This window comes from Panulirus ornatus, chromosome 11 (assembly GCF_036320965.1).
Source record: "Panulirus ornatus isolate Po-2019 chromosome 11, ASM3632096v1, whole genome shotgun sequence".
In the NCBI taxonomy this organism is placed as follows: Eukaryota; Metazoa; Arthropoda; class Malacostraca; order Decapoda; family Palinuridae; genus Panulirus; species Panulirus ornatus.
The window spans coordinates 7,385,052-7,408,609 of record NC_092234.1 but is presented as its reverse complement, the minus strand read 5'-3'; the positions used below and the strand labels follow the sequence as shown (position 1 = coordinate 7,408,609).

Genomic DNA, 23,558 nt, shown 5'->3' with positions numbered 1-23,558 from the left:
TTTCTTTCATAGATATTGAGAACATGCATATAACATTCTTTGGCCATAGACATAATTTCTTGAATGTTATTTTGTGTTTGAGCAAATTGCAAGTTTTAGCAGTAGAATAGTTTATCATATCATACGCAGGGTATATTATATATCGGACATTTTTATTCAAAGTGGGTTGACCTTCTTTAAATCTGTGGAATGTACATGATTCAGAATGAAAACTAACAAATATATTATTTTCAATGTATGCTTCATCATATTACAGAGCCCTGTTCCTGTTTAAAGCCCTCCTCCCAAATCCTATGGAAATCATGTTTGTCTCTTTATCCTTCATGTACTTAGTATTCTCTGAGTAAGACGCTCCATGAGAATCATCCCTGCTTATCCTGTTTACTCAATATTTAGATATTCAAATTCCTTTAAATGTCAGAAGCTCATTAGGCATGAGTTCTGTATTATGTTACAGAGGTGAAGATTATGCCTTTTAGTTTAAGAATTGTGGATAACAGAAAAGAATGAGAGGTGCCTTTTAAAGTCTGCATAAGGAGGTGTATAAAGTAGGAAATTGATAAAAGATAGATGATTGTGAAGGCAAGAGAAACAAGTAAGACAGTGAATAGCTGTCTTTGAGAAATATGATTGTTGATTTTTTTAGAACATAATGTTAGTTTATATGTAATTTATTGTTAAACCAAGCGTAGTTTTCTTTACCAGAAATCCTCAGTCAACAATCTTTGTATTAAAATTTCAGAGAATTCTGGGAAAAGATGAACAAGGTGAAAATATGGACCTGAAGAAAGTCCATCCAAATCCATTCATCCGGTCTACAGCATACTGGATGCTTAGAGATTACAGTAACTCCCTCAATACATTGCTGCAGACTGATGCCATTCTTGGGATACATCACCCAGACTATGTAGCCACCAAATCATCTACAAGTGGCATTAGTGCTGGTCAGTCATGTAGTTAAGTGTGGAAAAGTTTAAGTGACCTTTGTAAAGCTAGATAAAGTTTAGGAAACTAATTAGGCCTAAACTTTAAAGATTCTTTTTTTACTTGTTTGCCATTTCCTGCATTAACGAGTAATTTTTAAGTGATTTATGTAATTATTGATTTTATATTCCTCAGACTTCTTATTTTAAACTGTAAACAAAGCTCAATGAGCATTTGATAGACCACCTGCTTTTAGATAGTTAAAATTCCATTTCATCCCCAAAATAGGGTGCATCCTTGAGGATTCATCTCTTTTTCAGATACCATGATTCCTTATTGGCTGATACTTAATCATAAAGATCCAGCAACCCACCTAAGTTTGTAATGTCATTGGTGTCTTGGCATAGTGGTGAGATGACACCTAGTCATCAGATATCCTCTTCACAATTGTTTACACTTGATCTGCTTGTTGTGTTTTTGCATTGTGACCTTTGTTTATAGGCCTCAAAGATAATAGATTTCGATGCTTTGCTTTGTGCTTCATAGCACATTATTTAGGTACTTCAGTTTTTATTTACAGCCCCATGGCATATGATAGTGTGTCTGCACAGTTAAGCTAACTATGTGATGATGGTTTCATTATGATAGTTCAGCAGTGTGTACTTTTTTCCATAGATTTTCTCCCATGTTATATTGTTATTGTTATTATACTTAATCACCGAATTGTTATTATACTTAATCACCGTCTCCCACATTAGTGAGGTAGCGCAAGGAAACAGACGAAAGCATGGCCGAGCTAGATATATAGTAGCACAACCTTTACAATGTATTTTACATTTAACTTCTCTTGTTTTTAATTTTTGATTGTCTGTTTTGGAATATTACAGACTATGAATCGAGTACCATATGTATAACTGTGGCTTTGTTGGCTTTGTATATGTTTTGATTGTTTTGCTTACATGAGACAATACCAGAGTTGTAAGATTTTCTCTCTCAAACAGTCCATCACATACTCCCTCCACTCTCTTTTGTTTCCATTTGTCATTTTCTGGTGTGCCCCCTCATCATAGGTTGCTGTTATAGGTAGAGAGGTCTAAGACAAACCCTGAGGTCAGAGGTTCCCATTCTTTGAGCAGTGTACAAAAGTACCCAAAGGAAACTGTCAGAGAGTGTCCACCCAGGGGAAAATTGAAATTAGAAGACTATGGTCAAGAATGGCATTAGCAAATGGTAATGAGGCTTGACAATGAAAACTTGCATGGGAGATAGAAGGGTAATGATAAAAATGCAAAATATTTATTCATAAAGCTGTACAAGCAGAAATTGATAAACTGTAGAGAACTCATAGATATGTTAGTAACAAAATTGAAGAAATTAAACTCATAGATTATCTCTAAAGACTTAAAGAACTTGAGGTTACAACCTAGAAAGAGGAAATGAAAGGTTTTAATAATTTATGGATGGTAACAGTTTGAAGAAGTAAGATGTGCTATAATTCAAAACTTCAAAATGTGAAAGAAACAGAATAAGTAAGACAATAAAGATTCATTGGAATCTGTTTAAAAGCCAACAAGCAAGAAGATTCAGAAGTCAGATTTCCTCTTACATTGAATTGATTATTTTTTTCTGTGTCATTGTTCTTTGTGATGAAAGAGAAAGGAATTTGGTTACTTTAACTTCAAATATTTTCCCTAATCTTTTAGCTGATCCAAGTGTGTTCAATTTCTACATTTACCTGAGAACTCATCCACTACTGATTCGGCAGTGTATTGCTAACAGTGCAAAGGGTGCCGGTGGATCATTGATGGCTTCTCGGTGAGTATCACTGTGCATATCTTTATGAAGTGATATATCTGGTGTGGGTTTAAGAGTTTTCTATAGCTGCTAATGTTTATTAGGAAAAATAACAAATGATGTATAGCTAATAAGAGTATACCATATTATGAATTTGACCTTGAAATGTTGCCAGCAGAATAGCTCACACATAATGTGAAATATTCTTTTGTGTCATTGGTGATATTTGAATTTGATTATTTAATAATTTTATATTATGTAAAAGGCAGTCTGAAAGATTTATGTTACTCTTTCATTCTTGAGGATAATGACCATGTAAACAGCTTGAATGAAATTTTAGCAATCTGCAACTTTGGATAAAGAAAAATTTTACTGTATTCCCCCAGAAAATTGTTCCATAAGCATGAAACATATTCCTTTGGAATATTCAAAGCAGGACTCCGCTTTCTCTCTTATTTCTTTGAGGAGGCAGCCTTCACTCAACCTTTGTTGACTTGCCAAAGGTATCCGTAGCTCCATGCTTGTTTAACAAGCCTGTCCTCAGCCAGTTGGCAGCTACCACTGGGCTGACATCATCGACTTTCCCCCAGCCAGCTTCTTGGGGCTCGTGTTTTCTCTGGGATTGTGCGCACAGTTGGCTATGCTGCATGGCTTCCTTGCTGGTGTCAGCCAGCTCTCATGGCTAAGTATCCTTTTTGTATGTCATCTGTTTTAGGTGCTACCTTGCTAATGCCGGAAGTGACAAATGTTTTAAAAAACTTTCATACGTATTTGCCATTTCCCACATTAGCAAGGTAGCGTAAGGAATAGATGACAGCCTTACAGAGTAAAATCCTCTCTTGTCCCCATTCTCTGCTCAAGAATTTCCAGCACCTCGCTCCTACCCCTTTTAGTTGCCATCTGCAACACAGTTTTTTGCTTTTCCAAAAGAAGGAACAAAGAAGGGGGCCAAGTGTGAGAAATGGCGAATATGTATGAAATTGATTATTTTTATACTTATCGTTGTTTCCTGCATCAGCGAAGTAGTGCCAGGAAACAGACAAAGGATGGCCCATCCACTTATATACACGTATATGTACATAAATGCACATATACACACATATACATATCATCACATACACATATACATACATATACATACACATGCACAGACATATACATATATACACATATACACATTTATACTTGCTTGCCTTCATCCATTCCTGGTACTACCCCGCCCCACAGGGAACAGCAGCACAACCCCTTGTTTCAGCAAGGTAGCGCCAGGAAAACAGACAAAAAAGACCACATGCATTCACTCTTGGTCTCTAGCTGTCATGTGTAATGCACCGAAACCACAGCTCCCTTTCCATGGTTTACTCGAGACGTTTCAGTTGCCTTAGTTTAGTCCACTGACAGCACGTCAACCCTGGTATACCACATCGTGCCAATTCACTCTATTCCTTGCACGCCTCTTTCTTTCCTTATGTTCAGGTCCCAGTCGCTCAGGATATTTTTCACACCATCCTTCCACCCACAGTTTGGTCCTCCACCTCTGACACATATATCCTCTTTGTCAATCTTTCCTCTCATTCCTCCTTATGTCCAAACCATTTCAACACACCCTCTTCTGATCTTGCAACCTCACTCTTTATTTCCACACATCTCTCTTACCCTTTCATTACTTAATCAAACCACCTCACACCATATATTGTCCTCATACATTTCATTTTCAACACATCCACCCTCCTCCGTACATCCCTATCTATAGCCCATGCCTCGCAACCATATCACATTGTTGGAACTACTATTCCTTCAAACATAACCCATTTTTACTCTCCGAGATAATGTTTTCTCCTTCCACACATTCTTCACCGCTCCCAGAACCTTTGCCCCCTCCCCCACCCTGTGACTCACTTCCGCTTCCATGGTTCCATTCATTGCTAAGTCCACTCTCAGATATCTAAAATACTTCACTTCCTCCAACTTTTCTCCATTCATACTTATATCCCAATTAACTTGTCCCTCAAACCTACTAAACCTAATAACCTTGCTTTTATTCACATTTACTCTTATCTTTCTACTTTCACACTTTTCCAGACACTGTCACCAACTTCTGCTGTTTCTCGCTCGAATCAGCTGACTGGCTAAGGGCAGACCCATTATATGAGCAAACAGCTACAAATGCCTTTGCCTCATTTGCAAAGGATGAAGGGCTGGTGCCTTTTCACTGAAATATGAAGTTAGGTAGAGATCTGGCCCATACATTTCCTGGGAATATATATCATATATACCATATTTGTCAACTTTGGGTAATTTTTCTGACATCAAGATTTTATTATTGTTCAGCCATGGATAAAACTTGTGATTTAACACAGATTTCAACTTTTTGCTGCTTGTAATTTAACCCAGTTTTAACTTTTTGCAGCCTAGGAGCAGGTCAGGACACACTTGACAAAAAGAGTGTGTATGAAAGCAGCATGACCCCACTGGAGAGACGACTGTACTTTACCACTGCTCATGCTCATCTCCGTTCAGGCTGTCCAACTCTAGCACTGGAGGTCTTGTCAAAATTACCTGACAATGTGATTGATTTGGAAAATCCAGATACTGGAGGTAGGAATTCAGTGCTTGATCTTTAGATGTTGAATAACATTCTTTACCTGACACAGCCATAGACACACGCTGTGGCAATTTTGACCTGTACAGGCTAGGAACAAAGGTATTTGGAACCCAGCTTCCCTTGGCAAAGTGATCCTGCATTTTGATTGGCATTGAAAGAGTATCTTAGTAAGCTTGATTCAGTTATTGAAAAGCTAAAGTAAACGAAATAGATCAGGATATGAAAGCTATTTCTTAGCAGTTAACTCTGTTCCATACATTATGGGCTTTACCCTCACAGCATAGCCATACAGAGATTCACATTCATTCAATCCTTAAACAAAGATGGCTGGAAAAAAAATTGCAGATCATGGGCTTAGTGTATAGTAAACTGGAAAGATGTCAGCTTTCAAACCTGGTCATTAACACGATTCCAGCTCAACCATGCAGCTATGAGTTTTGATTATTTTAACTAACTTGCAAATTTAAGTTGAGGAAACTGAATTTCCTTTTGTGAAGAAGAAATGTTAGACAGTTTTTGGAAACTAATTGAAACAAGGTTATGTTGTATATGTAAGTTTTCCAGTCTCTTAGTTTCTTTGCATTTAGGTCTCCTTTTGATGAGGAAATTTTTGGTCATTTCCATCTGGTGAATGATTACAATAACAAGAGTGGATCAGATGATGCTGAGGAGTGTAAAAAAACATTGGCATACTCAGATACAGCATTTAGTAACTAAGTACTGAATGAAGCTTTTCTTACTGTTGATGTGGTTTGTGTTCACCCAGCTCCAGAGTTAACAGCCTTGATATATAGGATTTGTGAACTATGAATTCAATAGAAGGTTAGTGCTCACAAGTTTATCTATTACCAAGAATCTCAACCTTCTAGAAGTGTCCTTTTCTGAAAACAAAGGCTTAGGAGGTGATCTTTTTTGGTCGACACGGGCAGGTAATGTTGACGAACTGTTGATAATTGAGTTGATTTTATCAATCTTACATTTGCTCTAATGGAATTCTGAGATTAGACTATAGATACTTTTTTTTATTTTTTATTATTATTATTATACTTTGTCGCTGTCTCTCACGTTAGCGAGGTAGCACATGGAAACAGACAAAAGAATAGCCCAACCCACCCACATACACATGTATATACATACATATCCACACACGCACATATACACACCTATACATTTCAACATATACATATACATACATACACAGACATATATATATATACCCTTGTACATATTCATACTTGCTGCCTTTATTCATTCCCATCACCACCATGCCACTCATGAAATAACATCCCCCCTCCTCTCGCGAGGTAGCGCTAGGAAAAGACAAAAGGCCACATTCGTTCACACTCAGTCTCTAGCTGTCATGTCACACTCAGTCTCTAGCTGTCATGTGTTATGCACCGAAACCACCGCTCCCTTTCCACATCCAGGCCCCACAAAACTTTCCATGGTTTACCCCAGACGCTTCACATGCCTTGGTTCAATCCGCTGACAGCATGTCGACCCTGGTATACCACATTGTTCCAATTCACTCTATTCCTTGCACGTCTTTCACCCTCCTGTATGTTCAGGCCCCGATCTCTCAAAATCTTTTTCACTCCATCCTTCCACCTCCAATTTGGTCTCCCACTTTTCCTTGTTCCCTCCATCTCTGATACATATATCCTCCTTGTCAATCTTTCCTCTCTCATTCTCTTCATGAGACCAAACCATTTCAATACACCTCTTCCGCTATCTCAACCACACTTTTTTGTTACCACATCTCTCTTACCCTTTCATTACTTACTCGATCAAACCACCTTAGCAATGCTGATATGTTTCCAGGAATTTGTAGCACATACAGTACTGATGATGCTCATATTTATCATGATTTTGGACAAAAAGATAGGCCTTTTTACCACAAAAATACAGCAGTTGCATGAAAACACAAGTACCAAGTTAGTACATGTGCTGACTAAGCACACATATATTTCATGCTGGAGGTAGTGACCAAGCTAGGTCTTTATGTGTAGATATATGATTGTTTATTATTTTATTTATTGTACTTGATTGCTGTTTCTGTGTTAGGGAGGCAGTGCTAAGAAACAATCAAATAAGGGCACATTCACTCACATGCACATATATGTACATGGAAGCACATATACATATGGACTGAACCATGACATGTGAAACATCTGGGGTAAAACAAGGAAAGGTCTATGTGGCGTGGATGTGGATAGGGAGCTGTGGTTTTGGTGCATTGCACATGACAGCTGGAGACTGAGGGTGAACAAATGTGGCCTTTTTTTTTGTCTGTTTTCATGTTGCTACCTTGCTGAAGCATGGGATAGCAATGCTGTTTCCTGTTGGGCAGGGTAGTACCAGGAATGGATGAAGACAAAAAAAATGTGAATATATACATGTGTATATATGCATATACATATTTACATGTGTACATATTCATACTTGCCTTCATCCATTCCTGGCACCACCCCACCCCACAGGAAACAACATTGCCACCCCCTGCATCAACGAGGTAGCTCCAGGAAGCAGACGAAGGAAGGCCACATTCACACACAAGCTTTCATGTGTAATGCTTTGAAATTGTTAAAAAAATGATAAAAGATAAAGAAAAAGTGTACCAAGGTAATGCACAATAGGCTGTCACATGTTCTCCTGTGCCCAGCATCTTTGATCGAGCTTGGGAGCTAATGGACTATTTTGTTTCATCCCAGACTCAGTCTGATGGATACTTACCTTACTGGACTAATTTTGTGATTTAATGGACTTTCACAGAATGTTCCCTTTGATCCCAAACTTAGTTTGGTGGGGTCCACATGGTCCGTTAGAAGCCAAATTCTGATACATTGAATTGCATTGGAACAGGGTTTCACTTTACATGTAGTTTTTCCACGTTGATTTTTCTAAGCCATTCCAGTACAGTTGATTTAAGAGAGACAAAATAAATGAATCTATGCATCAAGTTGTTCATTTAGTTTTCCTTTTTTTAGATCTTTTAGGAAGCCCATCTAAGGAGCAAAAACCTGCATCAGAGCTGATACACAGTGGAACACTTGAAAGTGGTGACTCCTTTGAACGTAGTGGCCTTGCTGATGGTAGTGGAGACAGAGCTGCTGATCTGTTTGCACCAAGCTCATCCTCAGGTATGTACCCTCTTAAAGATTACTCATCTCTGTTGATTTGTTGCTCTGGAAAATATCTCATAAAACATGGTTTTGTGAAGTCCTGAAACTATTTCAAATAAGGTTTTGTGTATTTCTGTCACTTTCCATCCCTTCACTTCTTCAGGTTTTGGTTCATTGTCTACAGGGTTTGACTGGTCCACTCCAGCATCTTTTCAGAAAAGAGAAGATGATGGTCTTGAGCTAGATTTTGCCCTAGGTGTAGATGATGAGAGGAAGAGAAAGATGATAAACCAGTTGATACCATGTCTCAAGGTAGTGAGGATGAAGGTAAGATTTTGATTGTTACATCACTGTCAGTTGATATATCATACGTTTCTTATAATGAAAAATAGTTGCATTAGGTGGAAAGGTACTTTTTATTAAGGCAAAGAATGGTAAAAATTTAACTCGGTATTTTCATTTCCTTTAATTTGGATAATCTGACTTGGTGGGAATACATACTAGTGGTTTGGACCTGCTAGATGCTGTAAATGATTTTGAGAACATTTCATTGCCCATTCTTTCAAAAAACAGTTTTGACATTGGCCTGTATATAATTTGTTCCATTTTCAACTCTCTTGATGTGATGCTTCGATAACAAGCTGGAAGTTGTCTGTCATAGCATTATCTTAATTGACTAGTGTTTTTATTATCAGGCTGGTAGGATAAATGGAATATCTTTATAATGGTGCTCTTGTTTTTTATTGTTTATTTGAGTGACTGGAATTCTTTGTATTCTGTTGTTAGCTAGCCTGCCTGGCTGGTTCTTGGTGTCATTCACATGGCTAACGCCACAGTCTCTACAAAGAAAGAAGATTTTTAAGGTTTAGAGTAAAATTCATTTTACCCGTAGGGCCATCAGAGACAAGTAAAAAACATTTGGATATAATGGCTCAGCAGCTGAAGTTTGTGTCGTGCCTTAAGATGATGATGGAGGAACTAGCAACTCTAGCCACTGGCTGTGAAGTAGACGGGGGACAGCTACGATATCAGCTGTATGTTTGGCTTGAGAGAGAAGTAGAAGCTCTGAAGGAGGTTTGCAACTACTGCAGTACACTCCATGCTGGTGGTGAGTCTTGTATCGTCACAAAGATGGACGTATGCTTAAGTGACACCAACATATAAGATTTTGACAGGATAAGTTGATGGAGATGGTTTGTCTGTGATATTTAGAATGCAGAATTGGATAGCAGGACACCAAAAAGTATACCTTAGGGAGCAGAATGAGTTTTTAAATTATGAATATTTTTTTTTTTTTTTTTTTTTTTTTATACTTTGTCGCTGTCTCCCGCGTTTGCGAGGTAGCGCAAGGAAACAGACGAAAGAAATGGCCCCCCCCCCCCCATACACATGTACATACACACGTCCACACACGCAAATATACATACCTACACAGCTTTCCATGGTTTACCCCAGACGCTTCACATGCCTTGCTTCAATCCACTGACAGCACGTCAACCCCTGTATACCACATGACTCCAATTCACTCTATTTCTTGCCCTCCTTTCACCCTCCTGCATGTTCAGGCCCCGATCACACAAAATCTTTTTCACTCCATCTTTCCACCTCCAATTTGGTCTCCCTCTTCTCCTCGTTCCCTCCACCTCCGACACATATATCCTCTTGGTCAATCTCTCCTCACTCATTCTCTCCATGTGCCCAAACCATTTCAAAACACCCTCTTCTGCTCTCTCAACCACGCTCTTTTTATTTCCACACATCTCTCTTACCCTTACGTTACTTACTCGGCACAATATATTCTAGAATGTAGTGATGTATTACATATAAAGTAGTTAATTCACATGAATTACTAAGAGCATAATGGTAAGTAGCACCATTTTGAAGAATGATATTGTAATGGGAAGTATATTGAAGCTTGGAATTTTTTAAGATATGCACAGGATTCAGAGGAGTTTTGAAGAATGGCTGTGAAGATTTTGTCAGTCTAGAGTGAAAAGGGTTTATTAGGAAAGTGTTCTTTAATTTAGATAGCTTTAAAGAAGAAAGATTGAACTCTTCTTTCTTGAAGAAAATTAGTATTGTATTGGGACATCAAAAGTACAAAAAGTTTCCTGCCAAAAAGAGAATCAGAAATGTTCTTAAGGAATTTAATACATCTGCTTCACAACTGAAGGATACGATTCTCATGAATGTCGTAATTTAAGGGATGAATATATGCAACCTGAGTGACACTCCTAGCAGCTGATAATCATAATGTTCTCCCTCTCCTCAACAGTTTGCAGGTGAATTTTATGCTTTTGACTTGGGGCCCCCTTTTCATAAGCTATGGTATACATACTTTCAATTGACTTAATGATCCCATTGATATCTGTATTTTTCCAATTTTGTAGCCCTGAAGTGTATATTTCATGAAAGATTTTTGTGCTGTGGTGGTGAAAAAGTCACTGAATATTAGGCTGTGCTGTTATACTACCCTTCTTTCAAGGCTTAGTGCTATTTTGTCTCCAAACAAATGGGTATGTGTATCATGAAGACAGAGTTGGGTTGGTGGCATTGTTATCATGGGACATATATATCAGTGGTTAAAACTTTTGAGGCTTAGATAATTCTGTTAGATGAATATTTTGTTAAAAGAATATGCTTCTAGAATCTTTAAAAGTCTTCTATCGTAATTTACTTTGGGAAGAACAAAGTATTACTCCTCATAAGCCATATATCATCACAGTGCCATAAAGATGTCTTTTCTTAATCAGAGCTGCTTTCTTCATTTCCTTGAGACCTTTCACATCTGTCCCATCCCTGTTAATGGAAAAAGTTTTGAAGACTTTTATAGGTTTTATAAAGTAATTATCATTCCTGTAACAGTTATGTTTTAAGACTTTGACTGGTAAAGAAAGTGTATTTATGTTAGAATTTAATCACCACAGTTAACTGCAAGTTGTGGCTGGACACCTGGTGGGGTAAGTATATGGATGAGGTTAAACACATATGGTGGGGGTGATCTGGCTAACTTAGATAACAGTTATTATAACATCTGTAGACACCAGCAGCAGAGTTATATAGGAGCTTATAACTGGATCATGTTTATTGATTTTTAATCCCAAGGGTTACTACTTATGTTGGTAATAGTCATGAATGTTTTACTGGTTAATGCAGTATAAAGAGTTGAATAGTAGTTGTATCTGTGTCAGATGAAAATCATTTTTATGTTTGGAGTTTCTCTGTAAAGCTGTTCTCGAGTACTGCCTTGAGAGTGACTTAGATGTTTTGGTAGTTAGTAAAAAATTGGTAAAACAGTATAATCTTTTAGGCAAATGGTTACAGATTCAATAATCACAGTTCTAGCCAGCTCAAGATAGAATTCACTTTACCTACCAATTGTAATATACACAGCCTTTTAGTTTGAAATCTTCATAGGATGGAGATTGCTAACCACCCCAGCTCTGGAACAAGTTTATAAAGTTAATTGATTGGGAGACTGGCTGAAGGACCTTTGTGTAAAATAGGACTGAGTTTGTTGTTTGGAAAAGCCTCTGCTGTAGCGTCCATGCTGGTGAAGGGTATTTGCTTGTGTAAATAGTTGCTTTGATATACTGGTGCTTGCATTCTGGATATGGTTTTTGTGTGATGGTTTTTGCGTGGTGAAGCATTTACTAAACAAGAAAGCTTTCTCTTGAATGATAAATCTAGTATTTTATCTAAGGCCCAACATTGCATTCATTCAACACTTGTCAGGACACTATATCATGAAACATACATGTCTTTGCCTCACAAACAGTGACCTCTCTTCTTACTTACTCTTGAGTTTGTTAATACATGTATTAGGCATGTGATTTATTAAGGACATCTGAGATATGAAATAAAATTGTTTGGCCTTGTTGATATTGATCATAGTAAGCACTATGAATGCCGTAATGAATATAGCTTCTTGTCGTATTGAGATTCTGTTTATCTGTATTTTGATATGGTTGTGATAAAACCTTACATGTCCTGAAACTTTGATGTCTTAATGTAAGTTAGATGTGTTCTCTCATTTTGTTGTTATGTGAAAAACTTTTCCATCAGAGAACTAAAACTACAAACTGATATCCTTTATGGTATTACTTTTTTATACCTAAAGTTTCCACCAGAAAACCATCCTAGACCCTAAATGTCAGAATTGTTTGGCTTGCTTTTAGTCTCATTAAAACTAAAAACTGGTCTGTGCTTAATGTCCTTTCTATAGACATGCCACTCACTCATCTTCCTATTTTCTTTAATGTATTCATAAACCTGTATCTTTCATCTTGAATTTTGTAGAATTCTTTCTTTTTTCTTTTGTCCCTTTTCTCACTCAAGACCTAACTTCATTATCTGTGTCATTCTTAATGGTGTTAGCTACTTAATAGAAGGGCTTCCTATATTGTTAACAATTTAACAATCTGAATGCAGTTTCAAGCATGAAAAGTGGGTGAGGCAAAGTTTACTTTACGTTGTATTAATGTTATGGTTTTATGAGTCATTTTCATCAACAGAGAATGATCTCATTGAAGCAATTCCTCCTGATGAGGTTGCTGACCACACACCATTGCCCTCCATGCCTATGACGGAGCCCTCCACACTACATGAAATCCTGCAGCAGGAGAAGCTTGAGTTTGAGGAGAAAATGGAGCGTGCTGCCAGAAGGAAACGCTGGCTTATGGGTATTTTGATTTTTTGTTTTAAATATATGTATATCTTCTGTTATTGGCATTAGTGCTGCAAATCTTCCCTGAAATACATTAGTATGTTTAGGTTTTTTCGGTTTTAAGTGATGTCTCTAACCATAGGAATGATATGTAAATGATATGTGGATGTTATTCAACTCTTTGTGGCTTAGAGGTAAAAATTCACATCTCATTACCCAATTCCTGAAGATAAAGGCATCAATTTAACTGAATAGGGTTCAAGACTGTTATTCATTTAGATGCTAGTACCTAGCTCAGCCCCATCCATACATTATGAAAATTCTTTACCTCCCCAATTTAGGTAGGTTTTTAGCAAATTTCAAAGCCCATGAAACTAGTTGTTGAGTGCATTACTTAACAGTTTAACATTCAGAGGTTCTTGACAGTGTGATATTAAAAGGATATATATCGAATAAGAAAGTAGAGCTATTTACTCAGTTTTTTTACAAGCAAATGAAGAAAAATAGTAAGGTAACAGGTAAATGTAGAGCTAACCCACAAGCATATGAACATGTAATGCACTGACACCTATCCAACCAGGTCCCACTGACCTTTCCGTGGTTTCTCCCAGCCACTTCATATACCCTGGTTTAGTCCATTGACACCACATCACCCCTTGTATACCACAGTTTTCCATTTCACTCATTCCTGTGCACACCTTTTCACCAGCCCTGCATGTTCAGGCTTTAAGCACTCAAAACCTTTTCCTCTCCATCCTCTCATCCGCATTTCAATTTTCCTTTCCCCTCTAATTCTGACACACATCCTTTTTGTCAACCATTCCTCACTCATTCTCTCAACTCAGCACACCCTCCACAGCTCTCCCAATGACACTCTTCTTGTTACCACAGCTTTGTCTTACCTTCTCATTTTTCACTCTTTCAACCTTTCTTTTACTACATATTGTCCTCAAACTTTTAATTATCAGCATTTTCACCATCTTTCTTACATTCTGATCTATAGCCCATGCCTTGCATTCATACAGCACCTTCAAACATATTCATCTTTGTCTTAACAGTTTGTAACCTCTGTTTCCATTCACTCCTCCGTGCTCCCATAACCTTTACCCCCCACTCACCTACCTTTAGATCACTTCAGTTTCCATGATTCCATTTGCTGCCATGTACACTCCCAGTTATTTAAAACACTTCTCTTGCTCCAGGTTTTCTCCACTCAAACTCGCACACCACCTCACATGTGTCTCTCCAGTGCTAAACCTAATAAGCTTACTTTTATTCATGTTTACCCTCAGCTTGATATCATATATTTGTATGAGTCAAAAAAATGTGTTTATTATCATTAGGCCAGTTTACACCTGGTTACTATACACTTATAAACATTTAAGTTTTATACATGATGAACGTGAAATCATGGATAGGAGGATTTTGTGGGAAGAAAACTAGTTAAGTACAGATGGCTGCTGATTTCATATAAATGTTGTTTCCTGTATCTTATTTAATTTTTGTTCATAGTAGTGTATCCTCCATTGTGAATAAACATGTAGTGTAGCATTTATCTTTTCATTTTTGGACTCTTCTCTTTGAACAATAAATCCCTCTGAATCACTGAGTCTAATTTTGTATTTCTGAATAGCTGTTTGCCTCATGATGATTTTGGAAACAGTTTAGGATATTTATTTACCTTGTCCTTTTTTTTCTGCTCATCTTTTTTATTGTTTTTTCATTTCTTGCTCTTTCTTATATGTTGATTATATGAACTGTATCATCATGAAATGTCTTTGCTGTCAGAACCATTTATAGTCGTAGGTTGAACCACACATCTTTCTTCTCAGCTCCCTTTTGCATAGCCTGTAATTCATACAAGTGAACCAACTGGTTTGTTTAAGACTTTACATAATGTAATTGGATTTCCAGAGCTTATTGTAATATGTTTGTTAAATATTTTTATAGTGACACATTCATAACTCAAATATTAATCTAAGATCTTTGTAGCCAACCAGCAACTTCTACGAACACTGCTGAGTTATTGCTCGCTACATGGGTCCAGTGGTGGTGGCTTGGCTTCAGTTAGAATGGAGTTGATATTGCTTCTTCAGGAATTACAACAAGAGAATAGTAAGCAGCAGTTGCTGTCCCCATTACCATTCCCAACTACTCTGCCATTGTTGTCTGCATCTATAGCCTCCAATAAGACTGTTGTGTCTGATCCTGTTCGCCATTTACAGGTATGAATAACAATAAAGCCATAGTTACAGCAGGGTTATTGCTTATTATTTGATTTCTTTGATCCTGTGGTTTGCTTGCTATTGAATTTAAAGTTCCTTCTGTATATGAAGATGATATATTCTGAGTTTGATTTGGATATTAAAGATAGAATTTAAGCTAGCAGCCTTTAATATTTCATGATTATCTTAAAACTCGTTAGTCTTTGTGATCATGGTCAGCAGACAAACATACTACCTCAACCATACTTATAAATCATATTTTCATTTCTGCATGTGTAAAGCTGAGTACATGGGTATTGAGTCTTGACAAATGTCTGACCAGGGACTGAAAGAGTTGAGGATACACCTCATATCCCCTGCATACTTTGTTACTGTACTTAAAGACAATCTTTCCCATTGCTAATAGATGCCAAGGGTTGCAAATAACTTGTACCATATTTTGACAGATTTTCTTTCAACATTGCAGATCTTTGTTTTCATTGTCTGTTAATGGCTGCCTACTGATTTGTGTTCATTAAAGATGGTGAAAGACATTATAGTAGGCTTGTGAGAACCTAGAACCCATTTTTTTGAAGAAAGGTGTTGCACAGGAACTCACTCATAATGGCAACTCTTTTATTGTGGCTACCCCCCCTGAGGGAGTTCTCTTAGGGAACTGGCATCAGAGATACAGATAGATACAGACAGACAGAAAGGTCTTAATGTTGTGCACAGCATAGCACTAATTTGCAGGAAATACAGGATATTTGCTAAAATAGTACATGTGTTATTCTGTTCCTTATCTGTGGATACAGAAATTTCAGAGAAAAAAATGTGCAGTAGTTTCAGTAATTTGAAGTACATAACCAGCAGTTTGATGTCTTGAATAACAGTATTGCACTGCTGCAAACTACATTACATACAGTATCTTTTTGTATTATTTTCCTTACATGAAAATGTTCTTGAGAGTATTAGACTTACAGTTAAGTGTGATTGGAGTAATAGGCTTATTTTACAAAGCTAAAATGTAGACTGGCATTGATAAGGAATTTGATGTTAAAGCTCATCTGCAAGTTTATTTGTTTTGGTGATGAATCTTTTGCTTTCTTTATAGGCTGGCACTCATGATCTTCTGCAAACTTTGGTGGAAATATTAGGTGTTGCAGAACCTGAAGCTCAACTTCTGTGCCATGCTACTGTTTTACGTAACTTGGCTGCTGCTCTATCTGCCTGTATCTATCAGTCTCTGTGTGACTCAGAAACATTTACTGTGAAGGCTCAACACAGGTATTGTATTTATGACTTTGTGTGTTGTAAAGTTTTATTTGTAATTTTTCACATGCCAGTGTCATCAAGTATTGATTCTTTTATATGTGGGGCTCAACTTTCATCCGCTTCACATTTCAGTATGGGACCCAGCTATATATTTTTCAAACCTTGCACATTTTAAGTGTGCCAGTGGTTGCTGTAGTGACGTAAGTTGCCAAGGGCTGTCATACATTCACCCATATGAAAAAAATAGATTTGATAAGCTATAATGAATATATCATTTGATCTGTCATTCAGTCAGTCGGTCAGGGAGTCATATTACCAGTACTACCCGCCTGGGTATCAGGATGGTTAATGACATTTGTTTAGTGAGTTGGCACTTTAGTGGTTGTCAGGTTGCATTAGGTAAAAATGAAAGAACAGAGCTCATTTTAAGACAACTATCATTTCATAGAAATGTTTGCCAGTAGATTATTTTTTTGACTTGTTAGATTATTTTTTCTTTACTTGTAGCAGGGCATCAGGCTACATGAGTGTGCCTTATTTGATAGGTAGCTTGAGCTTCTCACCAGCCATATAGGAGTGTCACTGAGAAGCTGTTACATAACTTCCCTTTTCCTGATAGAGTGGCTGCCTTGGGTGTGGATATCCAGCATGTGACAGTAGCTCACAGGGAATCTCATTTAGTAGGCCGTGATATACGAACGGGAACACCCCATGAAGAAGAACCATTAACTGTATGCACTGCACCTGCCAAGTGGCCAGGTAAGAAATAGTTTACATAACTATCTGAAGAATTTTATATGTTTTAGAACAGGCAGAACAGTATTTATTTTAGATTTAGCTTTTTTATACTCTTCCCAAAGTCATGCACTTCTCATTCCCATCAGCTATGGGTTTTAGCAACTTTTTTTTTTTATGACTTTTATTCCCCGTTCATATGCTATATCCAAACTGTATCGTGTCTTCTTGAACTTATTTCCTTGCCACATCCCTTTTTTGGACCTGGACCTACTATAAACATCTGAAGCGAATTATATGCTATCCTCACTTCATACTTAATTTTTGAAAAATTTACTTTTTACCATAGCATTTGCTTCTCATTAAGCTAACATACTCCATTTAGTGTAGTACAGCTACCTGTCTTGGACATTCTCTTACTGTGCATTCCATGCTGGATTAACTTGTATCATTACTTTTTATGTTATCTCAGAGATACTCATCAGTACCATGGTATTTGGTTCTCAGTAAGCAAACATGATCCATTTTATTTAGAGCAATTACTCATGTTGTATATTATCTTTCTGTGCGTGCCCTTCTGACTTTTGACAAGCTGAATCATGTTTTTAGATGTTTCCCTGAATGTGGAATTCATCCTTATACTTGTAAAAAGGGCGTGCTGTCAGCATTATTAATGTCTGAGTCATTCAAAGCCAAATGATATCACAGCACGTCAAAAGAGAGATTGGATGTGCTGTAAATTTAATTTTAGAGGACAAATATGACATTCAGGCACCCACTCTTGGGAAATAAATTCTCTCATTTAATGTGTGCTGCATTTTCACTACCCCTGCACATTTATGCTAGCAAGCTTATTGTCAACATCTTAGATTACTTAAGAGTGAGGTACCCATCTCCCAAGTTACTGTTGTATCAGGATTTTAAAGAAGTGACGTCATGGACATAGAGGAGCATCTACATTTATCACTCACTTTTCCCACCTTTCTCTTGATTTATAGTAATCATTGTCAGAGTGACAGCAGAAGAATTATGAGGTGGGAAGCCTCTAGAAACCTGACAACAGGTTAGACAATAAGATCTTCACCTGATGGTGGTTGCTGATTGTATGGGAGTGCTCCTTGAGTGAGCTATTTAATCTACCACCATTTGCCTGGTTATCAAAGGGTGAGGTATTAATAACCTCACCAGAAAGTAAGGGTTTAGAGCCTTCTCACCCTAGGAGATCCTCTCTTAGGTCACAGGGCACTTTCATGGAGTGAAACGGTTTTTCATTCTTTAAAATTCATTTTTGTGGTTATTTGTGGTTGTTATGAATCTTGTGCTATTTTGTTTTGTTTCAGGCGTGACATCTCTTTTAGCCTTAGTGGCTCGAGAACGTGATGAAGATACTCCCAAGCTCAACCTCCTCCTCTGTGAAGCATTTGTTGCAGTATATCTCAGTCTTCTAATCCATGGTTTAGCAGCTAGTGATGCATACGTCCTTTATCGCCTCATTGCTCGACCAGTGACAGAGAAAGATTGGGCCATGCTTTTTGGTGGTGGGGTCAAGAAACTGCTTAAAGTTATTACCAATGTTTTGCCTGTAAGTTGGATTTAGACATAAGAAATGAAACTTTAATCCCAATCAATGTAATGATCATTATTTTAGATGTCTTTCTGAACTTACTCAAGCATCAACTTCCTTTATGGTATATAAAGAGAAAGTAATAGAACATTTAATGAAACATGAAAGCCTCAGTATGTGCATATAGAAATAACTGTTAGGATGATTACTATATCCTTATATTATGCCTGTCAGTGAAATGTCGGTCAGAAAATGAAGGATAGCTTTTAGAGGGTAAGTGATAGAATACTGTATTTTGTTATATACCGAAAGATGTAGAATATTTCTCAGAGTAGATGAGTTGTAGAATGAAGAATTATGACTGATACAAAATTGAAAAAGAAATGCTTTGCAGATTACAGAATGATTTGATGAGGTGGTTTAGGTTTATAGATAGAATGGATATTTGGAGATAGACAGAAATTACATTTTGTTAAGATGAATGGGATTTGACAAAATGGAAAATTAATGACATGATAAAAGGACAGTGAAAACATTTGTGTCAGAGGAGAACGCACAAAGTAATGTTAGGTGGTATACTTTACTTTGAATTTAGTGTGTAAACATTTTTCATGAGCCATCTTGCAGAGTAGAAAATCACTTATTTATTCTTAAGCTACCCAGCATGTAATGAGGTTAAATGCCTTTTAGATGTAAGTAGGCATAGATATTGGTAGATGAATAGTATTAGCTATGCAACCAGTAAACTTCCATTAATAGAATTATGAATATATACAGAAGGTAAAATTGCAAATTGAATAAATTTAAATGTATAACCTTCTTGATTCCTCAGAGTCAAAGTTCTGTGGAGAAAGAAGCTGTTGGTGGAGCATCTGTTAGTGGAGAAAGGATTTTGTCCACATTCTCAAACTTGCAAAAGACCCGCATAAAATTCAATATGAAGCTTCTTGGCCAATTAGGCTTCCAGGACCCACGCAGCTCCTCTAATGATGGAGAGACCAAGCCAGCATCTCGGGAGCAGTTTTTGCCTCCAGAAATGTCTATTGTATCACTTCTTATGAAAAAAGTTAGTAAATTTTTATGTTTTAGAAGTTAGAATGTAGATAATAAGAGGTTTAGAGGCTTTTGATGATATTAGAGAAAGAAGTCATTCATCACTGACTTCCACTGGCCATTTAGAGAGGAAGCTATGCATTAGAGAACAGAGAGAAGCAAAAAAGTTTAAGGAAGTAAGTTTAGAAGTAAAGACTTGTGATAGACCCTATTAGATGCTTTAGGCCATAATGAGATTCACTGAAATCCCTGAGAGAGGAGGATCAAAGATGAATCACATAGGAGAGATCACAAATAGAGCTTGTACCACTAAAGCCATGTCTGAAAGAAGGGAATGGGATTCATTTGTTGGCACTGAAATAGCACTGTAATCGTGGCTTCTGAATAGCTGTCACTATATATATATTAGTGTACAATTGGCTGAACTCTGCCAACTTATTTCTCATTCACTGAGTGTAAGTGCTAGTCACTTGAGAATTACTTTCATAAGGTAGAATAATTTCCAGATAACAGTTGACTGACAATGGATGTTTGCAGATGTCATAGCAATGTTTTTCCGGCTGCCTTGTGCAAAAGTAATTGAACTTACTATATTTTTATTCATATTTCTTATCGTTTTATCCTTTGCAGCCAGTGCTTCCATCAGAACAAGAAAACATTGATTATGATTCATCCGCTAGTGATGATGATGAAGGTCTAGAGTACGAGGAAGAGGATGAAGATGTGTTTAAAGAGCCCAAAGTTAGTATTTTCAGCATATGTGTAGATAATGATATGTATTTGATAATCTATTTATCTATCTATCTATATCTCTGATGCCTGTTCCCCATTAGATCTCCCTCAAAAGAGTTGTCATGGCAGTAGAGTCTCCAGAACTAGTGAACTCCAGTGCCTCACCCTTAAAAGGCCAATAGGAGAGGGCAACTCTAGCATAGTGTTTGCAGAGGCTCTTGCCTAATGTTCCTACCGACTCCTACTTCATAATTCCGCCTGCCTAATGTTCCTACCTGCTTCTTCCTCCTAATATTTCTACCTAACGCTCCTGCTGTAAATGTTCTTACCCACTACTTCTGTCTATAGCTCCTCCCTTTTTGCCAAAAGGCAGAGATATCCCATAAAGCTCACTGCAAGAAAATCTAGAGTTAAAAAGAATGAGCTGTGTGATTTAAAGTGTTGTTAAGTGCTGTGTATGACAAGGAGAAATCGTTTGTTTGTGGACAGAATGCCAATAGTCCACATGTGGTTGAGGCAGAAAGAAAAGACAGCTACAGCTACCTAGGTAAGAATAGTGCACCTCGACAACCTGAAGTGTTGTACCAATATGCAGCAGTCACTAAACCTCCTGATACTCAGGCTGGTAGTAATGGCAATGTACCTCCTTGGTTGTTGGATGCCTACCAGCTACTACCTAGAAATAGAAATCTGGCTTGTTTATATCAACTGCTTTATTTGGTAGTTGATATTTGGGTCACAAGCTTATTGTGACCCCACCAGGAATTAAGTAACTTAATTGTAATTGCTCTTGTGTTTAAGGATTATGATTGACTAGATATTGGACAGTATTAGGGAGTAATGGATACTGTACGTGGATGATGAGGATGGTAGAGTAAGAGTACAATTACCTTGACTAGACATGACTGCTTTGCATATGTTCAGGCATCTTTCCACTTTTAAGAAAAATTAGTTGCTATTTACAGAATTTATTTTCTCACCAGGTAATGGCTGAAAATACAGAACACAGTGATCCAGACTCATACTCCTGGTGTCTGCTGAGATTGGCCACAGTGCGTGCAGCTAAGATGGTGGTGTTACGGTTTCTAGAGGTTGCTGGGGTGGAGTTTCTTGGTAAGGGGAAAAAAGGTACACACACATGCTCTCGCCAATCCCATTTAATGTGCATCAGCTTGCATATCTGCTTGAGTAGTACAGACAGCATAACTCATCCATAGCTGTATCACTTTGAAATGAATTATATCCCTTGATTAGCATGTGAGTATTGCTTAATCTTTTCTTTGTTAGTCACCCTGTTGTTCATTATTTTCACTTGCATGCACTTGTGTAAGTTGCACTAAGCTTTTAGAAGCCATTTTCAGCCTTCTCTTGTTATGTATGGATTGCTGTATGACCTTTGCTATAGTGACTGATTGCAAGATATATGCATCTTTGCTCCAAATATCAAGGTCATGGCACTTAAGTCATATAAGTACTTCTTTTCTTTTCTCCCATCTTTGCTGTGGACTTTCTTGTTTGTACTGCTCCTGATCTTCTCATTCACTCTTTGATAAGCTGCCCTCATCTGTATCTGCATAGCTATCTCTAGAATATATTATCCTGACAATTTTTTCTTCATTTTGTGTTAATCTTTTTTGTTTGTGTTTTGGATTGCAATTGTCAGAGTTTTGTGATATCTTTCACTTTACTGAAAATCCTTCATTGCCATATTAAGCACATGTTCCTGTATATGTATTTGTTTCATGTTCATATACCCTATCTCCTGTTTTTCACTTCATCTGTTCTTTCTTATGCCCCACCTCCTTATATTACTTACCTGCATTGTTTTTTAGGATTCTTGAACACTCATTGCACATATCCAGAACAGCATGACTCATAATACTCATTCATCTAATACTTTATGAATTCTGTAACTCCCTCAGATTTTCTTTTCCTATTCCTTTATTCCTCTTTCAAGAATCTTCCACAGCCTCTTGCATTGTATGAGACAACTGTTTGATCCAGATTCATATTTCAGTAATATGCACAAAAGTAAGTGCACCACACATTTCTTTCTTGAAGAGTTCACTTAACCTTTCGTTTTTTCTTTTTTCTTTTCTTTTTTTTTTTTTGTACGGTTAGTTGAATGATTTAATCAAGACTTTTAGCTCATAGACTTGCATTTTTGTTTAAATTCATGATAAAGTACCTCCTTGTGGTAATGCATCTTTTCAATATGATGCCTAGCCTTAGACTCCAAATGCATGAGCAGTTAAGTCTGCAATAACTTAATGCTAAACATTTCCTTTGTTAATGTAAAGTCTACAAAGATATTTAGCTTATCACTTACTTTAGATAAAAAAGCACACTGTTAAGCAGCTGAGGTAGCTGGTAATTATGCTCCTACATTTCGGGTATTCTATAAGATAATCTACACAGCTCTCACACTACTAGTCTCACATAATACTTACAGCATAGCAGTGACTTATTACATTGCTTGCAGCTTAGTGTGAATTGCCCTGTTCAAAACTACCAGTGATGCATTTAATGTTCAAATACTTATTACATTAGTTCATGCACTGCTAACCACAATGCCTCTAGATTATTACACAGTGCTCAAACCTCAATTAGTGCTTTCAGCAATACTGCTAGTTCACACAATGCTCACAGCCCTACTATGACATTTACACATCTTTAAGAGGGTCATGATCACCAGGACCAGCTTTTTCAGTGAAGAAGAGGAAGCAGAGCAACAACACATTCAGCATGCCCATAGTACAGTGAAATGGAGGGAAGAGATACCATAAGGAACTCTTGACATAATAATTTGTAGAAGTACCAATCCCTTGTGGCAGATTAACATGTAATGAGAGCAGAGTAGTCTATAAGTGATTCAGATGATCTG

The 23,558-nt window shown here is 37.2% G+C and overlaps 1 protein-coding gene across 1 annotated transcript in view; it reads left to right on the top strand.

Moving 5' to 3' along the window:
• The window catches only part of Rbcn-3A (rabconnectin-3 alpha), a 105,830-nt gene that overhangs the window by 42,804 nt on the left and 39,468 nt on the right, over positions 1–23,558 (top strand). The window contains exons 34-49 of the mRNA XM_071666188.1: positions 743–944; positions 2,628–2,739; positions 5,129–5,316; positions 8,311–8,463; positions 8,609–8,772; positions 9,141–9,144; positions 9,338–9,553; positions 11,373–11,405; positions 12,960–13,127; positions 15,104–15,336; positions 16,430–16,602; positions 17,210–17,349; positions 18,666–18,907; positions 19,722–19,955; positions 20,573–20,683; positions 21,658–21,787. Of these exons, the coding sequence (XP_071522289.1) occupies positions 743–944; positions 2,628–2,739; positions 5,129–5,316; positions 8,311–8,463; positions 8,609–8,772; positions 9,141–9,144; positions 9,338–9,553; positions 11,373–11,405; positions 12,960–13,127; positions 15,104–15,336; positions 16,430–16,602; positions 17,210–17,349; positions 18,666–18,907; positions 19,722–19,955; positions 20,573–20,683; positions 21,658–21,787 (2,503 nt within the window). The remainder of the gene's footprint in view (positions 1–742; positions 945–2,627; positions 2,740–5,128; positions 5,317–8,310; positions 8,464–8,608; positions 8,773–9,140; positions 9,145–9,337; positions 9,554–11,372; positions 11,406–12,959; positions 13,128–15,103; positions 15,337–16,429; positions 16,603–17,209; positions 17,350–18,665; positions 18,908–19,721; positions 19,956–20,572; positions 20,684–21,657; positions 21,788–23,558) is intronic.